Here is a 23,903-nt window from a genome sequence, read left to right as displayed (position 1 = left end):
CCCGTCGCGGAGCACAGGCTCCGGACGCACAGGCCCAGCGGCCATGGCTCACGGGCCCAGCCGCTCCGCGGCACGTGGGATCCTCCCGGACCGGGGCACGAACCCGTGTCTCCTGCATCGGCAGGCAGACTCCCAACCACTGCGCCACCAGGGAAGTCCCTATATGCTCTTTTTAATATTCCCTTAATTTTCTGATCACTCACCCTTAATGTGTTCCAACCCCTCTGCCATGGTTCTCACTGTTCCTTAAAACTGCCAGGGTTTTAGTTGTTTCAGGCCTTTATGGGTACTTTCCCCTCTATCTGGAATAGCTGTCTCCCATCCTCAGATGCCTCTGAATCCAGCTTTATAGCACATTCCCTATGATGCCCTCTCCAAGTTCCTGACATTTATTCATCATTCATTCAAGAAGAATATAGTGAACACCTACTGTATGTCATGCACTGCCCTAGAGGCTGGGGCTTTAGCAGTGATCAAAATCCCTATCCTCATGGAGCTTACATTGCTAAGCAGTTAATTTAAACAGTTCAGTTTAAGAGACATTTGTTGTCCACCTACAATGTGCCCAACACTGTGCTATGCACTGGGGGTACAAAACTGAGGAAGACTTCACCCCTAGCCTCAAGGCTATCATCTGGAGAGAGAAGACCTCTAAACAGATCGTTTCCATGCATCGTGTTAAGGAGCCTAATAGAGTTAACCTGGAGTTTTGTGAAAGCACAGAGATCTTCAGGTAATTTGGGGTTGGGGAGTTTAAAATTTAAGGCACCAAGTGGCAGGAACAAGGCGTAAAGAGGCGGGCCAGGGTCTGATCCTGGAGGACCTTGTGTGCTGACGCTTAAGGAGTTGGAATTTTTATCATGTATAGTCGTCATTTTCAAACTTGGGTGTGCCTTACATTCACCTGTGGAAATTATTTAAAACTAACTAAAACCAATAAGTCTGATGCCCAGGGCCTATCCCAAAGCCCCTGAATCAGAATCCTTGCTGATCTGTATTTTTAGCAGCTTGAAAGATGTCTGATACCTTCCGGGGTTTAAGTACTTTTGCTATGGGAAGCTATCGAAGAAGGTTTGTAAGTAGGGACCTGGCAATCAAACTTGTGTTTTGGAAATGTCACAATCACTGTGACAGAGAATAGATTCGAGAGGGATACCGGAAGTGAAGACAAGCCGGGAGACAGTTTTCTAGATGAGAGATGAAGAGAGTGTGACTTAAGACCCACTGGCTACAGAGATGGACAGATGGATGGAGGGGATGGATTCAGAAGATTCCCATAAAAACATCAATGCCAATTATGCTCTGGAAGTGATAATAAAGTTTTTAGAGAAAAGGTCACAGAAAACATTAATTTATAAATGATAGAGCATCGAGCTCGGAAAGTAAACATAAACAATCAAGGAATCAGTGAAAACTACATTTACCATCTCTGATTTTTATTTTCATAACAAATTATACAATTATGCAAGAATGAGTATAAAATCTATTTATACATTATATTAAATTGTATCTATTAAGAAGAGTTTCTGCAATAAATAACACCACTTTCTTCCAATCCTAACAATAACGTGCACGTGAAAAAATGTGGTTTAATATGTAATATGAATTCTGGTAATATTTTCATCCATTTGCTGGCACTTTTAATGGGTATGGCAGTGTTACTGAATCTCAGTCTCCTCTTTAATTCTAAAACTTGTTATAAAGATGTTTTCCTATGTATGTAAACACCAAAACAAAAAATTTCACAGGTTAACAACTGAGAGGGGGGAAGCAGTTGTATTCTGTTATCACAGCAAGTATTTAGTTGAGGAAAAGAAGTATTTAAATAAGCATGTAAATAAAGTATTTGCACTTCAAAAAAAATTCCACGTTGGAATTGGTAGGTCTTGGTGACTGATACGGTGTGGAAGCGAGACAGACAAGGGGTTAGGGGTCCTTTCCAAGTCTTGGACTGAGACCTCTGTATAAATAGCGATATGTTGTGCAGCCCCTGACATCGTTCCCCACCAGAGCCCCCTTTTCTATCCTTTACATTACCTGGCAAGTGCCGGGCCCAGAGAAAGTGCTTACTGACGACTGAATCAAATGTGGCTGAGGAGAATCAAGGTCCCCAAAACCCTTTCTTCCAAACACACTTTCTCTGTATTCCTCTGTGCAATGGCTTTAATTCCAGCTTCAGGAAACTCTTTTCTACGTGTGTCTTATTCACAGCTGCCAATTCTCAAATTAATGTAGATTGGAATTTAGTCCCCAGAGTGACTGTGGAAAGCCTCTTTAAAGGTTTGTGTAGATTGCATAGAATGTGATAGACTTTCAAAATGTTTTATTTCGCTAGTTTCGTCTTTTTCACGTGGATGCCAGTTCTAGATCAGACTGTGAATTGTTTTCATTATTGAATTGCAATTAGAGAAAGGACAGGGGGAAAACGGGTTTCTCTGCTTGTCTTGGACTGCCTCATTCAAGATCCTGTGGTTGGATTGTCTTTTTGTTATGTATCACCCCACCTAATGAAAAAAAGGTTATGAGGTTTAGAAAGAAACTAGGACACTTCTAGTATTGGTTTAGTACTTTCTCTGTCCTGAGGCAAAAGTAGACAAAGACACCAAAGTGATAATTTTCTCCCTTTTTGTCCCATCTCCCTTTTTCTACCCTCAAGTTGTAGTACAAGCAATTGAGCTGTAGAAAAAAAAAATATTTTAATCTCTCCAGATCCTTTACGTTGCTTTTAACTTGTGTGGTACAGTGGCCCTTAGGAGAGAAATTTCCACACCTCTCTTCATACTTAAGGAAGGAAGACAGGCTAGCCCAGAGGTTCTGAACCATGGTTGCATGTTAGGACCTGGGGAGATTTAAAGACTCTTGACACTCAGGCTGCATCCCAGATCAATTAAATCAGCATAGCTGGCGGTGGGGGGGGGTGGTTGACCCAGGCAATAGTATTTGTTAAATCTCCCCCGGTGATTCCAAGCTACAGGTGATGTGGAGGACTTCCACACTAGTCAAATAAATCCCATGTGAACATATTTTTCAAGCCCCAGATCAGAACATCAGTGACAGCTATCATTTCTTGGGTGCCTCTAATGTATTTTATCCTTTTTTTCGTCAGGTCAAGAAGCCTGTTAGCTGGGCGGGGATATGATTCCTTTTCACTTATGAGGCACAGAGGAGATAGGTATCTTGCTCTACATCATACAGCTAAGTGTCTGCCTAACTCCAGAGTCCAGATACTTTCGCTCAGCCAACTATCAGAACAATGTGAGGGTTGATGGATTTTTGTTTTTCGGGTAGGAGACAATTTGGTACTTTAAATAGAGCATCAAAAAGTTGGGAATTCGTAGACATTTTAATGATTTATGGGAATAATATGCAGCAAATTGAAATCAGGAGTGTTTTAGGTTCAGAGACATATGTTAGCCGTGCACCTGAACCTTTGAAGTTGTTGGATTCAAAAAAGGAAGCCAAGAGTAGGAATAGGTATTATCGTCTCCATTTTTCAGCTGAGAAAACTGAGGCTTGGCAAGACCGTCACTTGCCCAAGATCAACAAGTAACCAACAGAGGAGATTTGTGTCCCTCCAGAGCCCATGGTCTTATCACTGTACCATACTGACTCCCGACGAGCTTTGTAGGATGGGAGGGAAGTGGCATGATGGTATGTAGGATGGAAAGTTATTCTATTGATAAATTTAGCAATCAGCATAGAAAAAGGTAACAAGTCCTGCCCAAAGCTTTCTGTGATCTTGTTCTTAAGATGTTTTCTTAGATGATTGAATTGTCTTAGGGCGCCCCATTTAGACTATGGGATTTGGAAATCTTACTAGAGTTTTCTTCAATTAAGTCATTAGACCTTAATGTCATCTGAAGATTTATGTTTATAGTATGAACATCCATGGAATTCTATGTTAAAGAAAAATTTGTCCATAATCATGTCACCCTAAAATATAAAGGTACCTTCTTTTGTTCATGCTCTGCTGTAGTCGACAGGTTTAGGCTTATGCAGTGTTCTCATAGGTGAGATGCCTGGGAGTTCTTTAAGGTCGGGCTTTTTTCACCTAACACCATATTATAAATATTGCCCCATGCTGCTTTATATGTCTTTGTATTTGTCATTTTTGATGCCTATCTTATTTCATCTTAGTCCATCGTTTAGGTAGTCATCTATTTGGGGGCATTTGGTTTGTTTGTGACTTTTTAATGTTATAAATCAGTTTTTTTTTTTTTTTTTTTTTTTTTTTTTGTGGTACGCGGGCCTCTCACTGTTGTGGCCTCTCCCGTTGCGGAGCACAGGCTCCGGACGCGCAGGCTCAGCGGCCATGGCTCACGGGCCCAGCCGCTCCGCGGCATGTGGGATCTTCCCGGACCGGGGCACGAACCCGTATCCCCTGCATCGGCAGGCGGATTCTCAACCACTGCGCCACCAGGGAAGCCCATAAATCAGTTTTATGAACACCTTTTGCATGTAATTTTTTTTCTTCTATAGGATCATTTCTTTAGGATAAGTCCCCAGAGATGGGCTGTTTCTCAAGCTTAATTATGCAAAACTTTGATTTAGAAAACTAATGTATTCTCTGAGTATGTAAGTAAATTGATTATTCCTGCTTTTGCTACGTAGATAATGGTTATTTACATTTTCTAAAATTGAAGCAAGTTATCCAAAGTTTGTGTTAGAAAGTAGCCTTGGGGGCTTCCCTGGTGGCACAGTGGTTAAGAATCCGCCTGCCAATGCAGGAGACACGGGTTCGATCCGTGGTCCGGGAAGATCACACATGCTGCGGACCGATTAAGCCCGTGCGCCACAACTACTGAAGCCAGTGAGCCACAGCTACTGAATCCTGCACGCCTAGAGCCCGTGCTCCGCAACAAGAGAAGCCACCGCAATGAGAAGCCCGCGCACCGCAATGAGGAGTAGTCCCCGCTCGCGCCACAACTAGAGAAAGCCCGTGTGCAGCAACGAAGACCCAACGCAGCCAAAATTAATAAATACATTTATTTTTTAAAAAAAGAAAAGAAAAAGAAAGTAGCCTTGCACTTTTTTGATCCTTTTTGAAATAGAGAACTTAAGTTACTCGTTTTTATTACTTTGCTTTGGTTAGAGACCTGCAGTGTTCAAGCAAATGGATTCTCACCCTTTTCCAGGTGACCGCCTCCAGCCCTGCTGTTCACCCTCTTTGCTCAGCAAGAGGGCCTGGTGATTTTTATTTGATAAAGTCCAAGTCTTGAGATTTAGAGAATGAGCGCTCCACCTCAAAACGGACATGCTTTGCGTTTCTGAGAAAGCTCCTTTGATGTTCTATAATGTCTGGTTAACAAAGATATTTTTCATTTTGTTTCAGCGACAGTTGGATTTTTTTCCTGCTACTGTTTTATTACTGAAATCTACAGTGTGGTGAAAGTGGATTAAAGAATGTCCCCAGAGGCTTCCAGGCACATCACCCTTGCTTTTGAATGTATATCTGTATCTATATGAACATCTATAGAGATATATATGTATGCTTCCAATTGCATGTTTTAAATATCTATCAATTTAAAAACCTCATTGTCTGGCCTCCGTTTGTATGACACAAAATACGATTGTATGGACAAAAAAGAAAAAAAGCAGGTTGGGAGGTAGGTTCATTCTAAGTAATATTTTCCTGAAACAATACCATAAAAGGGTTTGATTTAAAGTAATTAGAACAAAGGAAGCACATTTCCTTAAAAAATTAAAGTTGAGTAGACTGGTTTTGGGGATGAAGAGTTTTTTTCTTTTTTTCTTCTTCATCTGCTTAGAGCGTCAGAACTACTGTCAAATAACCCTTAGGTAAAATGTGAAATTTTCCAATTTAAGTTGATTGTCCAAACTATATTACACCTTTGTATGTGGGTGATCACTTAAAAAATATGCACTGATTTAGCATATAGAATTTATGGAATACCAGATACTGCTGTCTTATTCCTCAATTAAATCTGCAATTTCTCGTTGTTGGTTGTCTTTTTTTGTTTGCTGCCTTTGGAGGCTGAGAATGTGCAACTATGACTTAGTTGTGTGTAGATACAAAATCTTTGGAGTCAATTTTCTTGGATTTTTTTGCTTCTACTCAACAATAGTCTGGAGCTTCCCTGGTGGCGCAGTGGTTGAGAGTCCACCTGCCGATGCAGGGGACGCGGGTTCGTGCCCCGTCCGGGAGGATCCCACGTGCCGCGGAGCGGCTGGGCCCGTGAGCCACGGCCGCTGAGCCTGCGCGTCCGGAGCCTGTGCTCCGCGGCGGGAGAGGCCACAGCAGTGAGAGGCCCGCGTACCGCAAAAAAACACCCCCCAAACCCCCCAAAAACCCCACAATAGTCTGGCGTCACAATTTCCCAGATATCGGGAATTTGTATTGCAAGCATTCTTTGAGCTTGCAGTTTTGGGGGAGCAGTCATGAAAATCATACATTGTTCTGTGATAAATTTTATTGATAAATATTGGTCTTATTGAGGTAAACGTTTGAAAACTATCTACACATACCCTTCAATTCATGAATGTTCTCAAAGCCGCCCTCAAGCTGAGGAATGCGTGTTGGTGGGTGCAGAGAGCAATGAGGTGGTGTTGCCGTTGAAGGAGAGTCCGGAATGAGGGGGGACAGGGTCAGGGGGGTGCATTCTGAGAGAGTGGGGGACAGAGTAAGAGCTGACTAGTTGCCTCAGGGAGGAAGAAACTAGGTCAGTAACCAGTAGCAGGCCTTCCTCTGCATTGGAAGGAGCAGGGTTGTGACTGGGGCCTGGAGCGGACCGGACCGGACGGGTGGGGTGGGGTGGTGGGGTGGGGTGGGGGGGGGTGGGGTGGGGGGGGTGGAGGGAGTGGCTACAGAAGGTGAAAGGTGTCTCTTGACAGTGGCATTTTCAGATCCTCTCTAACCCTCTTGCATTCAGTCTCGGAATCGAAGGCCGAGCCCTAAAGCCTGCCTGAGAGGAGGAACTGCTCTGAGGCGACAGATACCTTGGAACCCGGTCCCTTCTCTAAATACTGTGCACTAAGCAGTGTCCTAGCTTCGGGGGTCTCTGCTCCCACCGGGTTTGCTGCCTGATAGTTTTATCGGAGCTCAGGAGCTCACTCGCTTGCACTGGTGGTAGTAGTTTTCTAGATGGTAAATGTATTTCCGCAGCACGAGAAGGTCATCGCCCGGACGTTGTTCGCAAACCAAGGTTAAAGGCGACCACGCGCGGGTCTCACGGCAGCCATCTTTGAGCATCTCGAAATAACAGCGCGTTAAGTCTGTTTAGATTTTGGAGTGAAAAATGGAGAAGAGCACATTCCTTTGATTGAAACGGGGATGAATAGCTCCCCGAGCCTCCGAGCGAGCGTGGAAGCACCGGGGCGCAGCTCCTTGTACCACTGCTGATGAGATTATGGGAAGAAGGGCTACTAGTAGGTCAAGCACATCGACTTGAGCGGAACTAGTGGGCTCTTAAGCTTTAGACATATTTGCTTATATCTCATCTGTGCCCTGCGTTTTCATGTGTCATGGTTGGTGTTAGAGGCCGAGCCGGTTTCTTCAACTGCGGCTTGAGAGAACACGCTCCTGCCTCTTGTGTAAACCCTGGTGTGTCGGGCCTCTGGGTGTGTGTGTGTGTGTGTGTGTGTGTGTGTGTGTGTGTGTGACAACGGTGTCGGTGTGGCTGAATTGTGCCGAGGGAGGTGTCCTGCTCATGAGTAGCAAGACGGAAGGGCCAGGAGCCCAGTGGGGGTGACCCAGGTGCTGGGCAGTACTGCTTCCTAAAACAAAGCCTATTCAGCCCCGCCCCGCGAACCTCATGGCCTCGAGACTAAGGCTGGCATTTGGGCCCCGCAAACCACCTGGCCCCATTTTTCCACTCTGCCCACCCATCCTCACTTTGTTGGGTTTTTTTTAAATGTTATTTTGTATGAGAGCATAGTTGATTTACAGTGTTGTGTTAGTTTCAGGAGTACAGCACAGTGATTCAGGTATACATATACATATGTTCATACTTCCTCAGTTTCTTTTCCCATATAGGTTATTATAGAGTATTGAGTAGAGTTCCCTGTGCTATACAGTGGGTCCCCATTTGTTACCTGTTTTATACATAGTAGTGTGTATTAATCCCAAACTCCTAATCTATCCCTCCTCCACCTTTCCCCTTTGGTAACCATAAGTTTGTTTTCCAAGCCTGACCACCCTCACTTTGGAATCCTTTTGATTCACAGAGGACTCAGCAGACTCCCCTCTTGCAGCAAGCCCCTCAAGATGACTCCCCCCTCCCACTGCATATTCCTTATATTGGAATAGTGCGATGTGAAACATTGGCGCCCATCTATTTCATTCTGCTGCGGAGTACAATTAGTTTCCCCCCGTTTCCTCTGTTCAAGCAGAAGAGAAGGGATAGAGAACGAGTTATGTGTCTCCCTCCCTTATGTGTTTTCCATGGAGCTTGGCATAATAACCAGATACACGCATTAAAATTAGACTTTATTCAGCATATTTAAGAAGAATATACCAAGGACAGATTAACAGCACCTATTTAAGAAACACAAACATTACTTAATAATATTTAGTTAAACCACAAACATCAATCTCTCTGTATTCCCCAAGCAGGAGTCTGTTATTCCTGTCCAGCAAGAACATGCACTGTAACCATTTTAGAAAGGATCCAATTAAAGCCAACCAGTATATGAAACCTTGTCCTTGGGCAGAGTCTCCAAGACTACTGACCTGTGTAACGGTATTGATGTATGAATTTGACTGGGGTGTGAAGGGGTTTCTCTTCTTGCTGGGGGGAGGAGGATTCAGTCCACCCCTTTTGTGCACCTGAAGGTAAATTGTGCCAGTGGGAACTTGGCCCCGGGATTGTAGTTTGGCAATCCTTTGAAAAGGCACTTTTAAATTACAAATGCTTTTTGATAAGGAAAAGGAAAAATTCAAATTCAAAATTTAAAATACTAAAGAAAACTGTTAATTGACTGAATGCATTTTCCTCCTGCTTCCAGTCTCAAAAACAGCCCATAAAGTTTGGTATTAAAGGCAGTTTTAGAAATTATTCAATATATATAGCTTTCAGCTTTAATATTTTTATTCTTAAAATATAATAAACTCATCTCATCTCATAGTTCTCTTTTCTTGTCTGATGCAAATGCCATTGCTATACGATTGTAATTCTCAAACATCTTAGCTGTGACCCCCGGAGGAGTCCCACTACTTCTTTATCTATTTACCCATCTATGCTCTCTTATCTCTCAGGCAACCGATCAAAGAAAGAAAAAAAAAAAACTAAACAGAGCAGCCCTTTTCTGGTTTTTGGTACTGCTCTGGGAGGGCAGGGATGGTCGCAATATAGATCTGCTCAATGCAAACCCTGTCAGTTCACAGTCAGGTACTGGTTGGATCTTGAGACTACATCATTCTTTCCATCCTGCTAACAGGACTCCAATAGCCTGTCCTGGGGCCTTTGCTCTTTAAGGATGAAAGGATTGTCTTTTTTGATTTTGCATTCTATACAATGAATGGAAAACAGGCGTACCAGTGCCAAGCGTGTTGTGGAGAACTGCCAGCAAGGACTCTGGCCAGGACGATTAAGTCACAGTAATGACCAACTGTACCAGAATAAGTTCTCACCTGTCGTATATTATACCAGGGATTTAAGGAATGAAAGGCACCACTTCGCGCCCCCCCACCTTGGAGCCTCTTATACATCCTGCAGTATAGTATACACTTTAAAATAACAAGAAAACTTTAAACACAAATATACTATGTTCTACTTTAGAACCTGACCAAGGTGTGGGTCACAAATAGAATTCTGCATGCATTTTATTAACTAACTTTACATGTACGTACTACCCAATTTTGAGGGTGACACTATCTATGGACACATAAATCTAATATCTAGCACCTTATCTCCAAGAACACATATTTTATATACAGTAATAGCTTACATTTAGAAGAATTACTACAGAAAGGAGTACACCACTGAAACAGACAAAAATACCAAATTTTTAACATTAAAGTTGTAGCACAGATGAAGGGAGGGGTAATCCACTCAACTTTGAAGCACCAAACTAAAACCAATCTTGTTTTCGCCGGTATTTTAGAACAAGAGACATCCAGTAACGAATCCTTGGCCATAGCAAACCTCTTGCGAGTGTACAAGTTACTGTGTTTTCCCCTTGGTGTGTAATACTTTGAGATATGCAAGCTTTGAGAGGCAGTGATGGAAACATTTGACACCCATTGGTGACCTTCATTTACCTTGAGGATTCTTATTCTACTCACCAAAGAGCAGTGAACTTTCCCTGTGGGTTTTTTTTTTTTTTTTTTTTTTTTTATGGTACGTGGGCCTCTCACTGTTGTGGCCTCTCCCATTGCGGGGCACAGGCTCCGGAAGCGCAGGCTCAGCGGCCATGGCTCACGAGCCCAGCCGCTCCGCGGCACGTGGGATCTTCCCGGACCAGGGCACGAACCCGCGTCCCCTGCATCGGCAGGCGGATTCTCAACCACTGCGCCACCAGGGAAGCCCTCCCTGTGGGTTTTAGCTCTCCTAGTTCTTCCTTCAGCCACTCTTGCTGCTTTTAGCAGAAGCCTGCTGTAAGCAAGCTGGGCCTTTGTCGTAGAGGAGGAGATTGTAAGTAACTGGAAAGAATTTATGACAAGAGCCTCTCTTCTTTTTGACTTTTGGGCTGTGATCTGTTCTTTGTGGTTCACTGCTCCGTCTCCTCAGGCCTGAGCTTGGAGGGGCTCTGAGGGGGCCAGCAGCACCTGCCTGGCCCACAGAAAATGAGAGTGACACTGGTAAGGACTGAGAGGGTTAAAGGCCACGACTGACCAGAGTTTTTCTTATCTTGGTAACTGGCTCACGGCCAACTGTTCCTTTAATCTTTTGTCTGCTCTAGGGGGAAAAGACCTTTTGCTTAGAGAAGCCTCTCCTGACAGCCCAAGGGTTTGTCTTAAAGAGGAATATAATAAAAAAGACATTATGAGGGGAAAACACTTCTTTTGATTTTTTTCCTCAAAATATGGGGGAAGGCAGTTATGAGAAAAAAAATACAGTCCACTAGTTGAAAGTGGCACTCTCTGTTTTACCCCAACAACCTCTGTGGGTTCTATCTTGGAGCATTCAAATTACCGGATGATGGCATAATTTTTCTCTTCCAAATGGTGTATTTCAGACATTTTTAAGAGCATTTTGGCAAAGTCTGAGAAAAGAAAGCCAGTTTAATCTTGTATATTACTCTTCAGGTAGTATGAAAAAAATCTTTTGAAGTAACTTTACCTAGCTTAATTGGTTAATTACATAGAAAATAAGGCAATAGCAGGCACCTTACAATTTTATAGGTACATTTTTTTTAGTGTTTTTCTTTTTTTTTGCTGAAACAATTGGACAGTATCTACAGGGTTGAATGTGCTCCCAAAGATGTGTTGTTTGGTATGAGGTGCCTACCTCCTCCTATTACAAAATGGCACTTTTCCTTACCTGTTGAACTTGAAGCAGGTATCCCCTCATCTCTCAATTGGATTGGAGTTGGGGAGAAGACAGAAAAATACCTTTAACCCTATTGCTCACTTCGGTCCTTCCCTGCTGCCACGGGCCCCTGGGTCCCTGTGAACCTGTCAGCTGTGGGCGGGCAGGGCTGACCAGGGGTGAGTGAGCGCGCGGAGCTTCAAGCACGGGATGTTCATGAAGGGCCGGCACGGCGCGGGCAGGGGCGGTGAGGCAGGTGAAGGCAGTGGGCATGGTGGTGGGTGGGTGGGGCGGGCGGCGAAGTGTAGAGGACTTCCGGGCAGCTGGTATTTGTGGTGCCGTAAGAAGATGGGCCCTCACAGTCACAGAAGTCAGAGAAGCCAGGGACTTGCTCCTTATTACTGCCTTCCCAAGCTTGTTGAAATTGGTGTGTAAGTCAAAGCACCTGCGACTCCTTGGCAAACTGGAGGCCCTATTATTCTTAACTAAGGAAATCATTAAATTGGAAACCACATCATTTCAAAGTCTGGTTCGTCTGGCTCCTGGACTTTAATGGGATTTTTACTGCGCATATGAAGTGGCCTTGGCAAAAGAATACGTCCTTTAAAAACATTTAGGGAAAGCGATTGAGCACGAGGATCTGTGAGGCTAATGGCGACTTTTGCGTGTGCTTTTCAGATTTTCAAATGACACAACAGTATGTGCAGTAAAACCTCATTAAGTTGATAGTGTTTTATTCAAAACAGCATAAAACTTGAAGCAGTTGCTATCTCCAAGCCAAGTAGAGGCCCTATCGTTCATTAAGAAGAACATGTCAGCAAAGCGGAATGCTCTGAATTCAAAGGTCCTCTTTTCCAGCTCCCTATTTTCAAAAGGTTTTCACCTTTGAAAAATCCAATTTGCTATGAGAATGAACAATGACTAAAATACGGAAAAGAGGAACTTGAAAAAGGAAATCGGTGAGTCTTGGTGCCCTGGAGGATGTTGTGTGTGCCATTACACGAACTTACCACACTCGGACAGGTTCTGCTTCCATTTTGATTTGGGATTTTGGCAAACAATTTTCTCTGATACACTTTGAAGGGGTTGAGCTTTAAAAATAAAACAAGAAGTTCAGTTTCAACAAAATATTTGGAGACACTTACGTTTGAAATCCTGTTTCCTACCCAGGTAAGCATTTCTACTCAAAGGACGGGCTATAGCAACCTCCAACTCCTTGGACCATGACAGATCTTCAAGGCAATACCCCTCCTCGCATAGAAGGATTGGTCGGTCACACGGGCCATTTCTTCACCCAGATATCCTTTGAGGACAGGTCTATACGAGAGTTTGGCAATAAACTGGTATCACAAATTTATGACTATTAATTCACTTTATATGTTCTGGTAGAAAAATAAATGATTTGCAAAGGTAAACTTCAGCCCCCATGTCTTGTCTGAACCACAAGTTCCAAATTAACGGGGTTGAAATCAATACGATTTTCGTGGATATAGCGAACTGTTGGGTCAGCTCAATGTTATTTGGGTCTAACATGCTCCTTTCCTAAATTCTGAACACGGCAATGCCAAATTCCCATGCAGACTTATTCACAGCCCCGATGCACTGCTGTTTACCTCTCCCCCTTGAGATGCTCATGTTGGAATCTGTCAGGAGGAAGAGATAAAATATAAGTGAGCTTGGCTTTTAAATGAATGAACTTTGAGTTCTAATACAGACGTGGTCATCACAGAAGAATGAGACTAAACTCTGAATATGGCCATCTTTGTATACAACCACCTGATTAACCATTTTTTTCAATCAAATACTCCTTCCTCTCCCTCCACCCATATCAACATTGGATTTCTGCTTGAACACATGACTGATCACAGAGTCGCTTTAATTTGATCTTCAGGAGGATCGAAAACACCCTTTTGACCATTTTTTGGTTCCATGTCATTTGGTCATGTCGATATGGTCTGTGCCCTCAGAAATAAACGCGTATATTCCCACCCGAAGTGATTTCAGGGTTTGAGATTTGAAAACTCTTCCTCTGTACTGACCCTAGGGATAATTTAGATATTGTAAAGGTTTTCCCAAAGTGATATATTTCAACAGCAGTAATTAGGATAAGTCTGACCTGAACGCTTTGATTTACGATGGTCTGGAATAGGTCAGATGCTTGCCAGGTATTGAGAAACCATTCTGTCATTTCTGACAATACTTCTCTCCCACATCTGCGGAGAGCTTAAAGGCTTTAGAGAGAGCCACAGGTGGAAAAGATGCATGGGTGTGCCTGGAGGAAGGAAAAACGTGTATCCTGCCTTACTTTCACCCCATGTGGAGATCATGTGTCTTGTCTATGATCTCACGGGCACAAAAAAGGGATTTCTAGTGGGCACGTCACTCTTGATTAGCAGTGTGAGTTTTGTAGGACTTTGGCCACTCCTACTTGAATTTCTTTTTTTTTTTTTTCCTGGAAATACTGTTTCCAAATAGACCAAAAAGGCCTATTTGGAAAAGAAAACACACAAGTGACTGGCAGAGGAGATTTGGAGGATTCTTATGAGCATCTCAATTGGATCACAAAAGGGAAAATTGAAAAATGGTGGCATGGTTTCTGTCCCACTATTATTCAAATAGGAGACAGAAAATAGTTTAGTGTCACCTGACAATTTTCCATTTGCATGAGACAATTTTGGTCTCAGCCCATGCACAAACCCAGGATTTTACAGAAAAAAGTCAACTGTTTAGCCCCACGGATGTGTGTGATTTCTCTATCTTCTCCCTTGGACTAGCTTTCCATTTCAAACATGCCCTATTATCCTCTTCCACTTTTCTGAATCCCTTTAGAGGATCTAGAAACCTTCTTGGTTTTTAACTACACAGTGCCCTTAGATTCCGTAATAGCCTTTGCACCGGATTCTGGGGGCCCTTCAGTCTAGAATTTGTCTCATATGTTGATCAGTCAGTCAGGTCATGCTTCCTGGGCTCCATGAAGGACTTGATCCATTGCTTTTCTTTCCCTTGAACATGGGCTGTAGCCCTTGCCCATGAGCTCAGAAGTCCTTAAGTTCACCAGTATCATCTTCCTTCTCCCCCAGAGCAAAAGTTGACACATGGTAGCTCTGGGGAGACAGACAGAATACCAGGCACGGGTCCAAAATGGATAGCCCTTGTTGCTTTAAGAAATTTAGAGCCGAATAACTTTTTTTGGGGGGAGAAATTTCAGTCAGAATCCTCAAGTCCATTCTTTCAGGAGCACACTTTTAAGGGAAGACCCCAGTTCCTACCTCTTCCATATATTTATCTACCTTGTTGTGAGAGGGTGTGTGCAGAACCTTTGCCTGGAATGGTATGGGTTGGCATTAATGCGATTGTGGACGGTCCATTGAAGAGAAAGCTGCTCCTGTGTTCTGTGGACAGTTCAAGGTTTACCTTAGAACCAACTTCAAGGCGAAGTGGCAGAATCATGAGAAGGGATGATCTTGCCTTCAGTTCCACCCTCGGTGCCGGCTTCGGTTCCGGGCAGGTCTGGGTGGCTGTCTTCTTTGGGGGGCTTCTCCTTGCAGAAGAACTTCTTCAGCATATCCTGGATCTCCTTCTTGATGGTCTTGTGCATGTAGCCATAGATGTAGGGGTGGATGCAGCACTGCAGGAAGAAAAGCCAGATAATTATGGTGATCACCCACTGGGGTACCTTGGTTTGGACATCCACCCACACGGCCAGAACCGCTAGAAAGCAGTAGGGCCCCAGGGACAGCACGTAGGAGAAGATGATGAGGAAGATCACTTTAGCAGCTTTGCACTGGTAGCACCTGGGCAGAGGGGGGTCGCTGGTGCTGTTTCGATGACTGACTGGGAGACTCTCTGTGATGTTCACCGCCTCGACGTCATCCTCGCTGAAATGGATGTCATCCTCACCAAACTCCGTGTCATCTTCACCCAAGTCAATGTTGCACTGGGTGACCTCTAGGCGGCCCTTGTCTGCCTTCTTGCTGCTCTGAATTTTGGTGCTGCCTTCGCCGGCCACCAAGCTGCTTTCTCTGACCTCCTCACTGCCCTTGGCCTCCACGCTCCCCTCACCGGTCTCCACGCTCCCTTCTTTGGCCTTCCTGCTGCCGTCCTTGGCTTCCACACTGCCCTCCTTGGCCTTGACCTCACCTTCATCCTGGCCGTGGAGCTCGCTCTCACCATGGAACTCATCCTTTTCCTCTCCCTCTTCGTCCTCATTCTCCACGTGGTCCTTGGCTCGCACCTCCAAGCTGTGGCTCTTGACGTTGTAGAGCAGAGCGTGCTGCCGGCGGGCTGCACCGAACACCACGGAGTAGCAGGCAATCATGACAATTAGCGGGACGATGACGAAGGACACGACGCTGAGAATGGTGTAGCTGGGGCTGGCCCCCCAGATCATGGAGCAGAGGGCATTGCGCTCGTCGAAGGCGGCCTGGCCCCAGCCATAGAGTGGGGGTGTGCTCTGCAGGATGGCCACGATCCAGGTGCCGTAGAGGAGCATGTAACCCCGGCGCGGGGTCATCTTGGCCGGGTAGGAGAGAGGGTGGATGATGGACAGGTAGCGATCCACCGACACCACGACGATGGTGTTGACGCCGGCAAAGGCGAACAGGTGCGTGAGGCTGACCAGGGCGGTACAGAAGTGGCTGTTGAGGGGCCAGAAAATGGGCACGGAGGTGGCCACCACCCAGGGGGCCACGAGTGAAATCTGCAGCAGGTCAGTGACGAGGAGGTTAAAGATGAAGCGGTTGGTCACCTGCAGCAGCTGCGGCTTGCGCTGCAGCACGAGCGCCAGCACTATGTTGCCCACGAAGGAGGCGGTGAGGAAGATGAGCAGGACGCTCGAGCGGATGATGCCGTGTGCCAGGCTGATGGGCATTTTGGAGAGGGGCACGCACGTGTGGCTGCTGTTGTTTTCGCGCGTGCTGTTGGTGCAGGTGGACGCCATGGCGGCGGCGGGGGCGGGCGGGAGGCAGGTGCAGGCGCGGAGCGGGCACCGGCGGGCGGCGAAGGTGCGCACGGACCACACTCACCGCCTAGGCTGGGGACGAAAGAGACACGCGGGGCTGGGTTAGTCCCCCTGCCGGGGAGGAAGAGGGGCGCTTCCGCGCCGGGCAGCGGCTCTGCAGGACCCCGGCCCCAGGGCTCTCGCGCGGCTCCAGCCCGCGTTCGGGCAGTTTCTATGAATCCTTATCTTACTCTGGGTCCCTCTGCCTCTCCCTCTGGGGGTCTCCGAGCCCCCCCGACCCCCACCCCTGTGTCCCGCTGGCGCGCGTGAGCGCGTTCTCTGCGCGTCTCCCACACTATCTGGGGGTCTCGAAGTTTGGGTCTCTCTGGAGGTCTCTCCTTAAATATCTCCGCTAGCTCTCCTGCTAGCACATGCGCGCGCGCTCCGTCCCTGCCTGTTTACATGTGTCGATTTGTCTCTTTCTCTCCAGTGTCTCTCACTAGCGCACTTTTCCTGTATCTCGTGTGTGTGTGTGTGTGTGTGTGTGTGTGTGAGACCGGTTTTCTCTGACTCTCTCACCCCTGTCTCTCCCTCTGTGGCCTGTCCCTATTTCTCAGTCCCTCGCTAGCACGTGCGCGCTGTCTGTCCGTCTCTGCCAGTCTGTCGTTCTCCTCTCACCTTCCTTTCTGTTGCTCCCGTCTCGCCCTCCCACTCTCGGTCGGCTTCTCCGTCTCAGTTTCTCTCTGAGTCTCTTTCGCCAGCGCACTTTCTCTTTAGCTGTGTGTGCGTGTCTCTGTCTCTCGTCGTCTTTCTCCCAGTCTTGTCCCTGTCTCTCCCTCCGCCTCTTTCTGATGCGCTCTCGTCTCTGTATCCCTGCCTCTCACTGTCTCTGTCGCTCGCTAGTGCGTGCGCTTCTGCGTCCTCCCCTGCTGCTGTCTCGTCTCTCCATTTCTCTCTCACAGTCTATTTCCCTGACAATCTCTGTGGGTCCCCGCTGCACCTGTTCAGGATCACTCGCTGAATGTGTCTCCATGTCTCTCCAACTCTCCTGTTACCATGTCTCCCTCGGATGCTCTCTCTCCGCGTCTCCCGTCTCTCGCAGCTCTTGCTCTGTCTTTCTCGGATCCTCTCCCCTCTGTGTCTCTCCCTGTCTCCCCCCTGCGGCTTCTGTCTCCCCGTGCGTTAAGTTCTCTCTTTATCGCTGTCTGTGTCTCTAAGTGGGTCTCTGAAAATCTACTCCTTGTCTCTCCTGATTATCTCTGTCTCTGCGTTGCTCAGACTCTCTCCAGCGCGTGCACTTAAAGGGAGTCGACTTCTCTGTCTCTCACTCTCTCCCGGGGGCTCTCGCTAAACACTTTCCTTGTGTGTTTGAGTGTGTGTGCATCTCTGTCTCTCTCTCTCCATCTTTCTCCGACGACCCCTCACCTCGGTTTTTCTCTGGCTGGATCACTGTCTCTGATCTCTATCTCTCTGTCGACTTTATTTTACCATGGAAACCAGCTGCCACCTTGGCCACCGCGGGCTGTGGCGGATAAACCTCCCAGTTTCTCAGCAGCGCAGCCGCGGCTGGAGGCAGGGAGGATGCCTACTGCGACCGCCCCCCCCCCGCCATTCGGTATCCTCCCTGCATTCTGAAGCCCACCCGGCATCGGCGGCGGCGGCGGCGGGTGTAGGGACGGGTGAGCTCGGGGAGAGCGGGGGAGGAGGCAGGGGTTGTGGGGAGAGAGAGCGCAAGAGATTGAGAGGCAGAGAGAGAAAGAGAATGAGAGAAGAAAACGAGAGACAGAGAGAGACAGAAAGAGATGAGAGACAGAATGACAGCCACACAGAGAAACAGAGGAAATGACAGAGAACAGAGACCTAGAGTCAATGAATGAGCCAATGAGAGGCAGAGACAGAAAAAGAATGAGAGACAGCGAGAGACGGAGACAGAAAAATCATCAAAGAGAGGATAAGAAAAGAGAGGATGGGAAGCAGAAAATGTGAGAAAGAACGAGGAAACATCGAGAAGATGGGGGGTGGTGGGCGCGAGGGAAAGTGCGAGGGAAAACGCGAGGGCGAGGGCCCGGCCGAGGGGAGGCGAGAAGGGGCTGCGCCGGGGGGCGTCGTGCGGGGCAGCGCAGGCGCCGTCGGGTCGCGGCGGACAGGGCGTCCCGGGCGCCGGAGCGCGGGGCCGGGCGGGGCGCAGGGGCCGCAGCGCGGGGAGCGGAGCCGGGCAGCTTACCTGTTGCTGCCGAAGGCGTCGCGCCGCGGGAGCTGCGTGCCGCTCCCTCGGGACTCGGCGCGCTCGACCGGGCGGCCTCTCGAGGCGCCGGCGGCCGCGAACTGGCACCGGGCGGCTGGAGCAGCGAGAGCGGGGCGCCCGTGCCCGCCCGTCCGGCCGGCGCGGCGCGCTGCGAGCTCTGAGCGGCGGCGGGGGCGCGCGGCGTCTTAAGGCAGCGCGGGGCCCTCACCTTGCGGCGCCCCCCCTCCCCCCGGCCCCCGCCCGCGCAGCTGACGCACGAGGCCGCGGGCGCCCGGAGGGGCGGGCGGCACTGCGCAGGGCCCGCTTAGCTATTCTCACCCCGCATCAACGCCCCAGGCGGTCCGAGCTCACTGGAGACCTCAGAGACTGGGGAACGTCAACGGGGCTGATTTTCCTGCAAATGCCATGCCTTTGTAGCCCCCGGATTTCGGGCCAGGGCCGGGCCCCAGACCTGCACAGTTCTTCCGAAGAGAGGCAGAAAGCTGGGCCGGGCCCTGGGGCCTTGACCTTGGAAGACCTCCCCCATACCCACCCCCCACAAGTATGAACCGCCCCTGGGCCCGAGAGAGGAAGTGACTTTGATATCACCGATTTGCCACAATTTTCTCTAGCTCTCAGCAAGAGCTAAACGGCAGTTCCTTTCCTCTAGGCCTTGGGAGCATTTCCTCTAAGACAAGCTGCTTAATTATCCACTTTATTATTTGATTGAAGTCTGTCTGTCTGTAAGTCAGTCTCTCTCTCTCTCTGTCAGGTACTGTGGTAAACTGTTTCCACAGAGAATACCGCCGAATCCTTCCTCCAGCCTTGTGAGATAAGTACTGCTATTATCCTGATTTTATAGAGACAGAAGCGGATGCCAAGAGACATTACCCTACTTGCCTAAGTTCAAGTAAATGTTGTACCTGCTCTATTAACCAAGACTTTCTGGACTCTCCCAAACACGTACACATCGAGTGTTTGCTCTTTACCATTCGGGCGAACACCAGAATGTCAGCTCACCTGCCCCCCAGAAGGGAGGGTCGTGTCCAGGAAGGTGGCCCAGACGAGGGCTCATTTGCATCTGGTTTCCAAGGGATAATGAAACCTTTTCTAGGCATGACAGAAGGGGACAACTGTTCTTCTAGAAGGAGATGCACGGGCAAAGAGGGCTGCAGGGGAGAGCTGGGTGCCAAGAGAGGCCGCAGCACGGTGAGTGCCAGCAGGTGAGCTGGAAAAGTGGGGTAGGGGCAGCTCCTCGTGGGCTTCGAATGCTGTTCTGGGGACTTTGGACTTCATCCTGAGATCCCTGGAGGGCCTTTGAGGATTTGTTTTATTATGCACAGTTTCCAACATGCACAAATATGATGAGAATAATAAAATACACCCCCCATCCAACCTTAACAACGATAAATATTTTGCAATTATTGTTCATCTATTTTAAAAAAAATTTTTGAAGAAGGTTTAATAAGTGAAAAAAATCAGGGTATAAAATTAGATACTTTTAATTTTTTTGGCCGTGCTGCATGGCTTGCGGGATCTTAGTTCCCTGACCAGGGATCGAACCCGTGTTCCCTGCAGTGGAAGCGTGGGGTCTTAACCACCTGACCGCCAGGGAACTCCCCTAAATACTTTTGTTTAAAAAGGCCTATATATTTTTTTATACATGAATTCAGAATATGAAGGTGGTTAAACCAATATGTTACAAATTATCACCTAGTGTATGATAAGATTATATATGATTTTAAAAACGATTTTCATTTTTCATTGGTGGTTTTTGTGCAGGGCGATGTGGTAAGATTTCTGTTTTTCCAGGGTCTAGAAGCAGGACTGGGTTGGGGGGGCGAGCTGTTGAATGGAGAAAGAGCAGAAAGGAGGCTGTGGCAGGAGAGAAAGACAGTCTGGACAGGTCACAAGGAGGGGGCTGAGCAGAGACCCATAGAGAGACCAAATTGATAATGGGGAGGGATAAGGGCAAGGAGGTGTTGGGGAGGGTCTAGGATGACACAAGATTCTGAGTTGGTTGATGGGCCTGATGGAGATCCGCCCCCTCCCCCCACTGCACCCCATGCCTTTGGACAGGGAACAAGGCAGGTGTAGAATCAGGCCCCAGGATGCTCTTTGGATTTCAAGTCCTACCATTTGCTGTAGATCACTTGTCTTTTTTTCTTTTTTTTTCTTTTTGGCTCGTCCTGATTTTATCTTCCGAAGTTTGAATGGTATAAACCTAGTCGTTTTTCTTGGAAACAGTTTCCATGATATTCGCTCACAGTTATTAATTCCTAGCCTCACACTGGCCATGGCACAGAATCCTGGGTGGCACACACTGTCCAGTGACAGTTCACTCAGACTCCGTATTTTAGAATCACTTGGGAGGCTGTCAAGCTGGGAGAAATGGCCAGAGACAAAGGCCAGTCTAGTCCAGCCTGCTCTTTCCTCCTTTTTCACCGTGGTCCCAAGAGTTCCCTGGACTGCTGGCATCCAGCAGGGCACAGGAAGAAAACCTCTAGGTACATGTTAAAGGTGGGTGCCTCAGAGAGGTGGCCTCATGTAATCTGCAGCTGCACCGCTGAGTGCCACGGGACATGATGGGGAGTGGAGGAGTCTGAATGCGATGAGGCCTCTGCAGCCAAAGCCAGTCGGCCTGCAGGAGACAGTACGAAAGGCTAGGGAACCCTGGGGAAGAAATATAAGCCACTTTTCTGTACAGGGAGTTGTTTGAGGGTTGTTAGTCCTCAGGTGTCTGTTTCCTCTTTTTTTCCCTCTAGGCAGGAGTAGAGTTGGTGTCCTTGAATTTCAAAGGCATGCAAGTATCAGCATCCCAACTGGAGGTATGTGGGGGGCCTTGGGGATTGTGGATTTGGCTTCAGGCCCCGCAGGCTCTGATTCTGATGGCCTTGGGAGAGCCCTTCAACTGACAAGCTTTGTTAGATTCTGGGGAGGTTCTTTGGGATGAGACAGGGAGAGTTTGGGATGATGGCACAAGAAGCCACCTAGTCCATTTCCCTACCTTCATAGTTCTGTAGCAGCAGAGGTAAGATCAGGCAAATGGTATTAATGGGGCAGGGCTGGAGGGCAGGAAGCTACTAGAAAGGCTCTAGGGCCGGATGACAATCAGAAGCTGCAACACCAGCCAGCAGCGTGCCAGCCTGGTTTTCCCAGACTTGTTCACCTCATCAGACTGCCCCGATGCATGTACCAACTGCCAGGTGAGGGAAGTCAGAGGCCCAGGACCCAGCCCGGTATTGGTTCCAGTAACAATGGGAGTGCCAGAGTCCTTGAGCACCTGCCACATGCCAAGCCCTACGCTTGCTTTATCCTATTTAATCCTTGAGGAAACTCTGCAAGTTAGAGATTAATACAGTATTTTCAGAATCCAAGACATCATATACCATTAAGAATAAAAAGCTGCAAATTTAACCTTCACACCACTGCTGGCAATATGCATCTTGATTTTAAAGATGCTAAAATGTGAAAAGGAATGTGCTTTAGAATCAATGTATGCCAGTACCCTCCCTGTCCTTGCAGAGGGGTTAAGTAACTTTACCCAAGGTCACACAGCAAGTAAGTCTTGGAGCTGAGAGGTAAAACTTGTTGTGACTCCAGCGCAGGGGCATTTCCTAGGCTGCTTCTTGGAAGGGTCAAGAGGCAAGACAGAAAGAAAGGCTCCCAGAGACCCAGCCCAGATAAAATTTTTGAATCCAGATGAATTGCTAAAATTGTGGGAAGACAAATGCAGTTGCAGTGATAATGGCTTCTTTTTGTAGGATACATGGTTCCCATAGGTGGTGAAATTACTAAATTAGCCAATCTAAATTCTAAGTCACACTCCTTCCTGCATAGTGAGTTCATAATAAGTCAGTGGGGAAAAATATATGGTTTTGTTCTGGAGTGCCTACCCACGGGGGTATTTTAAGTTTTTCAGTGTTATGAGCTGCTCTGGTATTCACTTTAGTCTAACCCTAGGGGCTGTGTTTGCAAAATTCACATGGAATTAAGTACCATTTGGGTGTGAGTTAATATTGCCCACTTTGTGGGCTTGGGCAGGACAGAAGGGCTAGATTTCAAAGCTATAACTATCCAAATAAAATGGTTTGGAAGAGAAAATCAGCAGAAAATAACTGAATGGAATAAAAATAAAGAGCAGGAGACCTGATTTCTAGTCCTAATTCTGTGGCTAGAATTAGGTGTGTGACTTTGGGAAGATCTGCTCCTCTGTCTGATCTCAGTTCTGTTAATCCACCAAATTTGGTGGGGGTGGTGTTAGGTAATTTCAAAGGATCCTGTCAGTTTTTGACTGATTCCACCTATTTTATATCTGGGTGTTATTAAAAATCCCCAAACTAATCCAACTCAACTATTTAAAAACTGAAAGCTGGACCTCTGCTTCTGGCTGTGAAAGAGTAACAGGGACTGGATTTATCCTTCCACCTTAAACAACTAAAAAAGTGGGCAGAATATATGGATTGATGGTTGTCACACATTGGAAAACAGGAATGCAGGACAGTGGTCTTCAAGAAAAGGGAAACAAATGAGGTGAGCCCTACAATTGCCCCAGTTTACTACCTAGAGAAAGTTTACCAGCTGGGAACCCAGGCTGAACCTAGGCATCTGCCTAAACCGAGGAGACAGAGGTCAGAATTCAGGGAGGTAAGTCAGGGTGGCAAGAATTTGCAAGGTAATGTATCAGAGAGGAGCCTCCCAGAGAGAGAGCGCTCCTGAGAACTGTAAAAGGTACCCCTCAAATCTTTGACTACATGTGAGGAAATTACCCAAGGCTGGGGAAAAAAATGACTCAAAAGGGGTAGGTGGAGTGATTTCTAGAGCTCATACAGGGCTGGGAATAGTTCAGTTTCTCAATAGCCAGAGAGAAGAAACTTCATAATATACAGGGCATCAGACTGAGTACTCAGAGAGGATTGCCTCAGCAGTGGAGCCAAATTAACCTTAGTGTAAAGTTTGTTCTGGTCCCACATAGCAAAGCTTAAAAGCAAGCTTTGAAAGGGTTGAACTGTTTCCAAGTATCTTTACTGCAACTCAAACCAAGGCTCAGAAATATTTAACCGAGTACAGAAATCTCTAGCACACAGCAAGGTAAAATTTGCAAAGTCTGAATTCCAATAAAATGTTACAATGTGTGCAAAATAGGAAAATATGACCCATACTGAGAAGAAAAGTCCTTTAATAGAAATAGACATGGATGGGGATGGAAGAACGTATTCCACTCAAATGGAAATAAAAAGAAATAGACATGGATGGTGGAATTGGACGACAGACAGTAAAATGGCTTAAAAAATATATTTCATATATTTAA

The 23,903-nt window shown here is 47.0% G+C and overlaps 1 protein-coding gene and 1 pseudogene across 1 annotated transcript; one reads left to right on the top strand and one right to left on the bottom strand.

Moving 5' to 3' along the window:
• LOC131747650 (transmembrane 9 superfamily member 2-like) overlaps positions 1 to 12,668 on the top strand; it is a 127,127-nt pseudogene extending 114,459 nt beyond the window's left edge.
• Positions 12,669 to 14,546: 1,878 nt separating this feature from the next.
• GPR101 (G protein-coupled receptor 101) lies at positions 14,547 to 16,368 on the bottom strand. Its single transcript, XM_059049588.2, has one exon. It carries the CDS (start codon positions 16,366 to 16,368, stop codon positions 14,857 to 14,859), a length of 1,512 nt encoding a protein of 503 aa, XP_058905571.1. The 3' UTR covers positions 14,547 to 14,856.
• Positions 16,369 to 23,903: the final 7,535 nt, after the last annotated feature.

This window comes from Kogia breviceps, chromosome X (genome assembly GCF_026419965.1).
Source record: "Kogia breviceps isolate mKogBre1 chromosome X, mKogBre1 haplotype 1, whole genome shotgun sequence".
Lineage (NCBI taxonomy): Eukaryota > Metazoa > Chordata > Mammalia > Artiodactyla > Physeteridae > Kogia > Kogia breviceps.
This window is presented reverse-complemented; position numbering and strand designations above follow the sequence as displayed.

Coding starts and splice junctions, on each gene's coding strand:
- GPR101 (XM_059049588.2), bottom strand. CDS start 16,368: ATGGCGTCCACCTGCACCAACAGCACGCGCGAAAACAACAGCAGCCAC.